Source organism: Pimephales promelas, chromosome 12, assembly GCF_988280905.1.
Source record: "Pimephales promelas chromosome 12, fPimPro1.hap1.1, whole genome shotgun sequence".
Taxonomy (NCBI): Eukaryota; Metazoa; Chordata; class Actinopteri; order Cypriniformes; family Leuciscidae; genus Pimephales; species Pimephales promelas.
In genome coordinates, this window is record NC_142780.1 from 10,102,990 (window position 1) to 10,114,327 (window position 11,338).

At 38.5% G+C, this 11,338-nt stretch overlaps 1 protein-coding gene across 2 annotated transcripts in view; it reads left to right on the plus strand.

The window, feature by feature from the left end:
• Positions 1-6,178, plus strand: part of mal2 (mal, T cell differentiation protein 2) — a 68,949-nt gene extending 62,771 nt beyond the window's left edge. For both annotated transcript variants that reach the window (XM_089117473.1, XM_089117472.1), the window contains exon 4: positions 992-6,178. In XM_089117473.1, the coding sequence (XP_088973599.1) occupies positions 992-1,063 (72 nt within the window). In that variant the 3' untranslated portion in view covers positions 1,064-6,178. The remainder of the gene's footprint in view (positions 1-991) is intronic.
• The last annotated feature ends 5,160 nt before the right edge of the window (positions 6,179-11,338 follow it).

The window sequence follows — 11,338 nt, forward strand, 5'->3', positions numbered from 1 at the left end:
TGTTCTAAATTACTTAAGCGATAGCCTAAGTAATGTGTTCCTACATAAGTATCTTGTGACAAAGTATAGTTTAACAACTCATAACTAAAAGTGTGCCATGCATATAATTCAAGGCAGTAACCAATGTGCTAATGGTTCCTCCCTTGAAAGTTAGATTAATCTAGCAAAATAACTGGATTCTATTAACTGTGGTATGTAATTTTATTATTGGGTTGTTGTTGCTGTTTTTTTTTTTTTGGTGGTGGTGGGGGGGTTTGCACTCAAAGGTGGTCTTGCCCTGGGTGTAATTCAAAGTAGAACTGCCACTGGGAATGGGACATGGCTCTTTGCCATGCCTCGGGGCCTGCCAACCATACAGTACGCTCAGACTATACGTTTTTTTTTAATGTTTGCAAGGCTGCCCTTTTATACTTCCAGGTCACACAATGATGACATGGGCTGTTGCAGGTCAATAGGAATGCCATGATTCAATAGCAGTTTCAGACACCTGTCACGCCTGAGGCGTTCCACAATGTGTTTCAATGCAGTCTCCCATTCCCTGTTCCCTGGAAGTATAAAAGTGCTGCCTTGCAAACATGACAATCACCTTATTGTCTGAAGGTACTGTTTGGTAGGCAGGCCCCGAGGCATGGCAAGGAGGCATGTCCCATTCCCTATTCTCGGGGAACAGAGGTTACAGAGGTAACCTAGATGTTCTCAGATGGATTTAGGTCTGGGGAACGTCAGGGCCAGTCAATGGCATCAATGTCTTTCGCCAATGCCTTTTGTCATTCGTCATTTAAGCTCTACTTTGTGCCAAAATAACATTTGTTACTCTGCCTGTTTAAGTTTGAAAAGTGTTCAATAAGAACCATCCTATGCTACTTTCACCATCCACGTTCTAAAACAGAAACAAAATTGTAATGTGAGCCCTGCTTGCATTTGCTTTCAAGTGATTCAAATACTAAACACTTACAGTATGTAAATAATTCTGTTATTTCTCTCTCCGCAGATATTTGCCTTTATAGTGACTCTGTGTTATGGCTGCAGTATGTTCATGGGCTTCAGGAGATGGAGAAAATAACTCACAAAAAGTGGAGCATATGTGACCCATTCATAACACGAATGTATTCAAATGTCAACTGTACTATTATGGACATTACATAAGGTGATAATGGTACCACTGGTTTACCACAATGTTTCCATGGTCTTTATTCGCATTAAAGTAAAGAGTCATTTTAACAGCTGTAAAATATTTTAAATATTTGGTGATTTGGCCAAAAATGATATACAATCGTATTTAAATTTTACTTGTTTTAAGATGTTATCGTTACATTTCACTGGTGCTCAGAGTGGTACAATATTTCACCAGTCAGTGCTAGATTTTGAGTCAGTCCCAAAAACAAATTGTAAATCCCTTTTCACCTGTATTACCCTAGTGAAAAATAATCAGAAAAATAAAAATATACTAAATAAATATAGTAAAATGTATTTGAAATATATGTATGTTATGCTAACTATACTACAAATACATATTTATGTACTTAATATAAATACCCTGCAATTGTACTTTTGGTATACTAAATGGGTATACTTAAAAGTATTCTAAATTGGAAAAAAAAATATTTTGTTCTTTAGTTACTGAGGACCAACTAAAGATATACTTAAGTATATTTGATTGTGCTTAAGCAGAACTATTTCAAGTATACTTTAGGTACACTTTAAACAGTCAAGTCAAGTTAGCTCACCTTTTTATATAGTGCTTTTTATAATACTGATTGAGAAAATCGAAGAAAGTCATTGTCTAGCATTGTCTAAGTTTTTGATTGATTCATTTCCATTGCAAAAATTATTAGTTAACTTAGCGGCCGCATCACCATTTTCAATTGACAACAGAAAACTCTTAATGCTTTCTGACTGTTATTTACACGACAGCAGTGTTTTGGTGGCCTGAGAAGTAGGACGCAAACTTTTGAAGTAGGTTTTGTGAAAAGTCTTGAAAACAATACCGTTATCATCTCTGTGTAAACTTTTAAAAAGTGAATCTGTGAAAATGGTGATGGCGTGCCAATCTGGTGCCAATGCGTATTATGTGTGTTTAATCTAGGTTTGTGGGTAACATTTTAGAATATTGTTCCTTCATTAATGAATAACTGCACAGGAACAAATGAGTAACGCATTAACACTCAGTAACAACTATTAACTAACAATAAAAATAATTGCTTAACCAATTAGTAGCACTCAGTTGAATGTTGTAGTTTACTATTAGCTAATCAGTAACTAGCATTTTTTTCATACCTCTCTGAGTTATATACTATATGTACAGGTTCATAATTAACATAAATAATGCATAATTTATAATAAAAGGTATGGTAACCCACTAGTAATGACTTCAAGTGTTATGAATCAAATTATTAGTAGTTCCTTCTAAAGAAACTACTAATTATTTGGATGAGTATTCTAAAGTGAAAAACATTACTACCTCAGTGGTTCATGTAGGTTGTCTACAAACCTTGTGGTTCAATTCCCGGTTCCACCTGACCAAGTGTCAAGGTGTCCATGAGCAAGACACCTAACCCCAGCTGGATGGGATGGCGCCTTGCATGGCTGACACCGCCGCCAGTGTATGAATGAGTGAGTGAATGTGCGACAAAAATGTTAAGCGCTTTGGTGGCCATTGGGTCTGTGAAAGTGCTACACTGCAAAAAAATATTTTCATGATTTGTAATCACATTTTTTCTTTTGTCAAATCAACTTAAATAATTTATGTAGTTCACATAACATACTATTTTGAGTTTCTGATGGTTAAATCAAACTCCTTCATTGTATTAACTCAATTTGTCCATTTCAATGAACTTAAAATTTTAAGGCAACCAGGTTACTTCATTTTTTTAAGTTAAACCAACTATATTTTTTTTACAGTGTATATAAAATGCAGTCCATTTACCATTTACCTATTATTGACTGAAGTCATTGAAAGCTTTTAAGATTTTTGTAAAATTTTTAACAGTAATTCCTTCTGGTGTATTTGGTAACACTTTAGTCATTACTATGGTGTTCCCATGATCTTCACTTCAGAATACTGATCCAAATAATTAGCAGTTCCTTTAGAAAGATGTAGTAACACTTGAGTTATTGTCAAAGGTCGGGGTGGGCACTATGATGACCGGCCACACCCCTGACTTGGGCATCAACGTGAGGAGCCGACACAGACAGACAAGGATAAAAGTTTGTTTAAAATGATCATTTAAAAGGATTTAAAAGTGGTTGGTTAAGCTGTGATCTGCACCAGATATTGGCAGAACGACATCTGAGATTGCAACGGACTTGAAGAAGAACATTCCCAAGGGCATCCATCAAATCAGAACCCAGTCAATGTGCAACACATCCCTCCTCAACAATGATTCTCCTCTCCAATTTTCTAATTCGGTCTCAGTACGTCAAACTTACCCCTTTTCCTTGCTTCCGGTCTGTCCATCTGGAACACAAAACTGGCCTAACAATCCAACTGCCGAGCCACACACTGGCTGGAAGACACCCCGGCGGTAGGGCCTCCTGTTTAGAATGCAAAGCCTTTTTATATTACTCTCAATTGTTGTGCGTCCCAAACGCTGATGCACTCATTCTCTTCCCACACCTGTTTTCAATTATTCAATGATAATTTGTGTCGTTACCCGGCGTAACCGGTGTTGTGCTCGAATTTCGACTCCCTGCCAAATTATTACCCCCCTCGTTGAAGTCAATGCCTGATTACCTAATCCTAACTCCACCCCTAATCCTAACCCCTCCCCCAAAACTAATCCTAAACCTAGTGGGGTAATAATTTGGCAGGGGTCAGAATTCGGCACAACACCGGAACCGGAGTCTTTACGGGTCCCACACTGGAAGAATTCCCCAGGGGAAACCTCACCTGTAAATAAAGGTTCCACCTCCTTCATGATCATCACCCGTGACCTTATTACTATCCAAAACCTAACAAAAACCTTGAAAGCTTACAATGTCTTCAGTCAATATTAGGTAGTTATTGATTAGCTATTTGTGAATTACCACATTTGACTGAGTACTAACTAAATTGTTATTCAGAGTTTCTTGTTAGTTAATAGTTACTAGAATGTTAATAGTGGGTTACTCATTTGTTCCTGTATTGTTTTTTATTAATGAAGATACAGTATATTCTCAAGTGAACTCAGGTTCATAACTGACGACGAAGACATGACAGAGTAGCCATCAAGTGTTTGATTTTATAGGTTATTACGAGCATTTGTTGTCCAATAATAAGAAACTCTTTTTTTTTCCAAATTAAGAAAGAGTAAATTACTAGTCATCCAATTTTTTACAGACTATAAGTTATTCTGTAATATGCATTCTGTTAATTTTGTGAACCATGCCAATGCAGTTCCACTATAACACCAACATAATTTCCGAGTCTATTCAAAAGAATATTGATCCAGTAACACTATAGAGAGATCGGACGATAAGAGCAAATTATTTGTGACTATAATAAGAGCAAGTCCTATGGTACGGTCTGATAGGAAATCCTTGCAGGTACCATTTCTCTCTGAAAGGATTTGTGAGGATACTGCCTTGTTGCCTTTTGCCTGTAATTGACAAATTCTCTTGAATCAAGTTGCAGTTTTTTTAATAAGAAGTTTAATTTCTCTAGGTCACTAGGTTTAATCCTTGTGACTAAGAGGAATTAATGATATTAAAAAGAGGACCTATGACCTCTGCAAGCATCGCTTTCAGTAGCTTAGTCACTATAGGGTCTAAAATACATGTTGTCGATTAAGATGATTTAAAGAGTTTAGACAATTCTTCCTCTCCTAGCAATGAATATATTTTTACTCGGGACACTACAATGCACTGTTTGAAGCGATACTGTAGTATATGGTTGTATGGTTATAATTCTCCCTATGTCTCCCTTATAATTTCTCCCTATGTCTTGCAAGTAAAGAAGTTCATAAAGTCATTACTGCTGTGCTGTTTGGAAACATCAGAAGTTGAAGCTTTATTTCCCGTTTATTTAGCCACTGTATCAAATAGATTGTGTTTATTTTCTTCTAAGACAGAATTTATATCTTGCATTTAAAATCTGATATTATGCAGAAATCATACTATCCTTATGGATAGTGATATTAAACACATTTTAGGCTTAATATTAAGAAATGTGCATTGTGCAATAAAGAAGAACTCCAAATAAAGTTTAAATATAATATTTATATAAGTCTCAAGCAATATGCCAGTAAATATGGATTTGTAGTATGAAATAAATGTATTTTAAATACATTTTGGAATAGGTTTTTTTCTAGCAACTGCTGTAACAACAGCAAGGCAAAAGGTATTTTTATGACAAATGTGTTTAAGTTAGATGCAACTGTGTATTGTAATAAGCATAGTATATTTAATAAAATTGTTTTTGTTTTTTTTGTACCTAACTCATGTTAGATTTTATAAAAGCTTTTATAAACCATATTTTTTTGTAATAGCCTGTGGAATTTTCTGTTTGGTCAAATGTGGCCACTAGAGTGCATCCTTTTCATGAATTATAAAAGCAAAAATGCAATTGCCTAGTTCCTTCATTGAAAGGGTTTTTTTTTTAGAGCAACCTTGGTGTAGATAGTATCATTACCCACAATATACCGTTAAAGTTAAGTTAAAGAGGCGTCAATAAAATTTATTAGAGTGAATCATTTACCGTGTTGTTAAAGATTTGTTTGTATCAATTACTGTTTTGAAAGGAAAATATTAAACAATGTGTTTCACTTTTTTATTAATTGCAAGTTTTTAAACCTTTATATGTTTAAAAGGTCTGTAATTTCCCAAACCAGTTAAACCTTTACCCTGACAGTTTGATGTCGGCTTGTTTGATTTGAAATCTTGACTGCAAAGGGTTAACTATCATGCTGGTCTTAATTATTCCAACATGGCAAAATTTGGGTGACCTAAGAATTGTTTTTTTTTTTTTTGGGAGGATAATAAGATTGAACAAACACATGCAGGAACTCAAGGGAAAAAAAAGGTGTAGTTTATACATTTGTATGCTTTTAAAATATAAATTTATCCAGGCAATATACTCATCACAGTGTTTAAACAGAGGTTGTTATGAAATGTTATGCAAGTGTATTAACAATTTAATCAAATTGTTGGTGGTAGTTGGGTCTTTATCTATTGAATCTTAAGAAAATATAGTCATGTTTCACTCTTATCTCAAAAATACATATTTCCATTAATTTATACTGATTTAAATAACAATAAAAAAACATTGGTAATGATTACAGCCTGGAATGTACTGTGTAATTAAAGCGATTTTTCAGTGTAACTTTCTGTAATAATAGTGTACGTATAAAGTACTTACATGTATTTTTTTTTTTAAATGACAGGGTACATATGCATTTATACAGTAATATTTTTAACAAAAGTGCTTAAACTTTTGCTTAAATATTGGGAAAAAATACTCATGTAGTGGTGCTTGTTGCAATAACAATAAAAATACATACACATCTTATATCACTGACTCGGAAACCTTGAAAAATAACTTAATTCAAAACAGATTTACCACACTTTTTTTTCCTTTAAAACTTCTTTTTCAATCAACAATTCATTTCAAATGCTTAAAGTCTTGACATAAAGTTGCATGTTTTGTCCCCCTTTTTTGTCTTGCTTGGCTTGTTCCTTTTGAAAATGCAGTACACCCAGAAATACGTGCTCATTTACTCATCTTGTACCCCCATGCCATCCAAGATGTATACATCTTTCCTTCTTCAGATTAACACAAATGAAGGTTTTGATAAAAATAAAAATGCATCTCTGCGAATACATATCATGCGAGCTCATGTGAGTTTTGGAAAAAAAGTGGAGCATCAAACAACACTGCGGTCTGATGGGGTTGTATGGATTATTACAGACTTTTGCTGCAGTAATCCATACAACCCCAATGGATGGATCAATGTCTTCTGAAGGGAAATGATAGGTGTTTGTAAGAAAAATAACAATATTTTGAACTTTTTAAACTGTAGAGTGTAGACTTTTGCTTCAGACCAACTGTCCTAAGTTGTTTTTTCAAATAGGCCTAAAGGTTTCCAAATCAGTGATATGAGATTGTGTGTAAATTTTTATTGTACTTACCCTGTAACTACATGGAACAAGAGGGTAACAAGCACCACTTTAATTTACGGCCCGCAATGTCACACTTACCCTGTAACAAGAGGATATTTCCCAGTATACTGTATATATATATATATATATATATATATATATATATATACTAGTCTCTCTTGCTGGGCAGACGGGACGTGAACAGTCTCTCACTGGGCAGACGGGACAAGAACAGTCTCTCGCTGGGCAGACGGTGTAGCCGGGCCACATAGGGTATAGCGTGTGTGTTTGCCCGTCCGGTTGCCAGGTTCAGATGATGGTCAGTTCAACTCTGCTATCGGAGCAGGGCATCAGCGATCTAGGAACACAACAAACCATTTGTCACATAGCCAAGTTATCTTGTTGCTGCTGAAATCACAGAATTTATTTATCAATATTTATTAACCATTGAGCTAGTTTCAGCCGTGTAAGTGACGTCATCGATTAACAGTTATAAAACGTAACGTTTTTAGCTCAATTCCAAGCAAAATATTTAGGCTACAAAAATATCAAAACCTCTCATCAACACATAAAATGTGATTAACTCTTCTGAAAACGGTAGTGATGCTAATGGACTTTTTCGAAGACACAACCCATTTCTATAAAGTAATAAACAGAAGCGTGTCAGTTACAATTAAGAGAAGTGTCAAGAACAGTCGTGTGTATTATTTGTGTGATTTTAGAGACTAAACTCACCTGAAAGCAGTGAAAACAGGGAGAGTCGGAGTTTTGCTGTCTGCACTGGTGACGCTCCGTTTCCATGGCAACTCAACTTCATGCGCATGCCGGTTAAAATGCATCAAACATAAACTAGAATTAGAACCTATACTTGAATAAAAATATCATTATTAAAGCATGAATATAGTAAAACTTATTTTGAAGTTATGACCCGTTCCTAGGTGCAAATTATCATTCAATGGCACTTTTAATTAAGATTTTTTTATGTTTTTGCGAACACTCAAGCCTCATATCATTTCATTTGAACATGTGCTAAAAATGCTCATAGGCAGTATTTTTTATACCACTGTGACCGAGCGTTTAAACAGGGTTCGCCTAACACTTGGAAGTAAGAAAACAATAAACGGTAGCCGTTTAACTTTGGAACTCTTCTCCACTTTATTGCTTCACCTGTCAGATCACCAACTCTCACTAGAACCCGCGACACTCTAGTACATACCGTGCGCATGACACATGCCTAACTACGGCAAGCCCCGAAGGGGAAAATACGTTGCATATACAATGAGCGCCAGTACCTCCAGAATTAGTGCGTCATAACAGAATTCAACAAAGTCTGTTACATACGTCCCCCCCTCACAAAATAAACGTCCCCGTTTATGTTTCAGAATAGTAACATCATCAGTCATGAAAAAACAGCTGTGTACCAAAAAAAAAAAAAAAACCACAAAACAGAGTACATAGCATATTACTGGTACTGTAACAAGCCTATTGATAGAACACACTATTTTCCTCTGTAACTACAGGCTCCACAATAGAACAAATTCAACTTGCACTCTCCCATACACATAGGTATACAGTTACTTCAATAGAAAACAAAATCCTTCAAATGGCCCGGAGGCCTATGAACTCTTCCAGTCCTACTCATGTATTGCTCAGACCCCTTAACAGAACATGGTGAGTCAGACAAAGCACTCAGATCTTTCTGGGGAGAAAAGCACTCCTCTCCACCAGAAACTCCTGCCTCTATGGAAAGAGACTCAGGCTGTGAGTCTGGAACATTTGACAACGTCTGGTCCTGTGACAGAGGAGAAAAAGGCAACGTGTAAGGCCGCACCCTATTGTAATGTACGACCTGTGCCCTCTCACTAGAGTCAAAAGGATCTATAATCCGGTAAGTCAGTCCTTGTTCCCCACATGAATCCATGACTTGCGCTATTTTATACGGTCCCTTCCAATGGGGTGCCAGTTTCATGCGACCCTCCACCGGATTGTGGAGCCACACCATGGCACCTACATCATAGGGCTGGTGACGCAATCTTACATCATGATACAGTTTTTGACGGTCATGAGCTGCCTCACTGTGCATCCGTGCACTGCTAAAGGCAGAGTTCAGTTCTGTCAGCAATTTAGAAACAAACTCAGCATGTGATGCTGACATCCGAGGAACAAGAGTACGGGTGGGTAACAGTACATCAGCAGGGAACCCGTGCTTCCCGACCATGGATCAAGAAGTAAGGTGTGAAACGAGTGCTGGAGTGAGTCGTTGTGTTGTAAGCGAAAGCTACATGTTTCACATAATCGTCCCTTCCCCCCCCCATAGGTCAAAAGAGTCTTAGCCAGTTGATCAATCAGAGTCCGATTAAATCGCTCAACCATACCGTCTGACTGCGGATGGTAGGGTGTGGTGCGTGTCTTTTTAATGCCAAGCAGAAGACAGAGATTCTGGACCACCTCTGCCTCAAACTGACGACCCTGGTCCGAATGCAAAGTCTCTGGAACGCCATGAATCAGAACATAGTCCTCAAACAGACAACGTGCTACTGTCTGTGCTGACTGATTAAGCAAGGCATACAGGTTGACAAATTTGGTGAAGTAATCCTCCACAACCAGCACATACCGGTTTCCCTTTGAAGTCACAGGCAGCTCTAAGATGTCCATAGCTACCCTTTCAAATGGCCGTACTGACTGGGACCCCCCCATTGGTGCACAGAGGGCAGGAACCGGACCGCGCCGTGTCTGACACGCCTTGCACTGCTCACACCATGCTTTGATGTCCCTGTACATAGAAGGCCAGTAACAAAATTGTCTTGCCCGTTCCCACACACGCTCTGAAGAGAAATGGGCAGAAGCTGGGGCCCCATGCAGCTGCAAAAGAATATCTTATATCAGAGCAGAGGGTACAACCATTTGTACTACAGGGCCACTCGTGAGGGGACAGAAAACTGAGCGGCATAACAGCCCATCAATTACAGAAAGACGGTTGAATTCAGTCCAAAGCTTCCGTAAGCACCGAGAAGGTTCTTGAATTTTTCTCCTTGATGGTCTTTGGGATTGCATCACCCAACCTTAACACAGTCTTAATATCAGGGTCAGCATGCTGCATTGCCCTAATGTCTGATAAGCTGTGTGACAAAACATTCATGGAGGACATGCAATCTGAATTGTCATGTGCGTTGACAGCGGTCGCATCTCCTGCCGAATCAGTGACTTCAGAGGAACGTGTAATGTCATCTGTTTGACCAGAACTCACCACATTCACTTCCAGTACCTCTTTAACACTGGCCTCTGCCTCGCTAGGGCCAGGTGGCTCAGGGCGGCGAGAAAGCGCGTCCGCGTTCTTATGTTGTTTTCCATCTTTGTGTACAATGACCCAATTCAACGGATCAAGCTCCAGAATCCACCTCCCTCTCCTTCCTGTTGGATCATCATCAATGGACATACGGCGAAGCGCCAAGAGTGGTCTATGGTCTGTGATAATGGTAAATGAGGCAAGTCCAATGTAATGCTTGAATTCCCTTACTGCCCACACAATAGCCCACAGCTCACGATCAAAGGTGGACCAACGCCTTTGCGTGGAATTCAATGCCCGGCTGGCGTATGCGACCACATGTTCAAGTCCATCTCTGTCCTGGGCAAGAACTGCACCGACGGCCAGGTTGGATGCATCAGTGTAGATTTTGAAAGGCACACTGAAGTCAGGCAACACTACTACAGGATCGGATGACAACACACTTTTCAAAAGGTTAAATGATTTGTCGCACTCATCAGTCCACACAAAGGGCACATTTTTCCCGACGAGATGGTTTAGTGGAGCAGCGAGTTTAGAAAAATCCTTGACAAATCGTCTGTAATAGGAACATAGACCCACAAAGGCTCTCACCTCAGAAGGAGAATGGGGAACTGGCCAGTTCAAAACTTTCTCTGTGTTCTTTGGATCAGGTTGAAGACCGGTTCGAGAGACGACATGGCCAAGAAAGACCACGTGATCTCTGGCAAGGTGACATTTGCCTGGATTTAGTCTCAAAACAGCTGATTGGATTCTTGAAAACACCTCTCTCATGCTAGACAGGTGTTCTTCAAATGTCCTGTTATAAATTAAAATGTCGTCGAGATATACCATGCAGATGTGCCACGGGAGCCCTCTGAGGACAAGCTCCATTAATCGTTGAAACGTGGCGGGGGCGTTGGATAGGCCCATCGGCATGGACCGCCACTGATAGAGGCGCTGTCCTGTTGTAAAGGCCGTCTTTTCTCTGTCCTCTTCAGC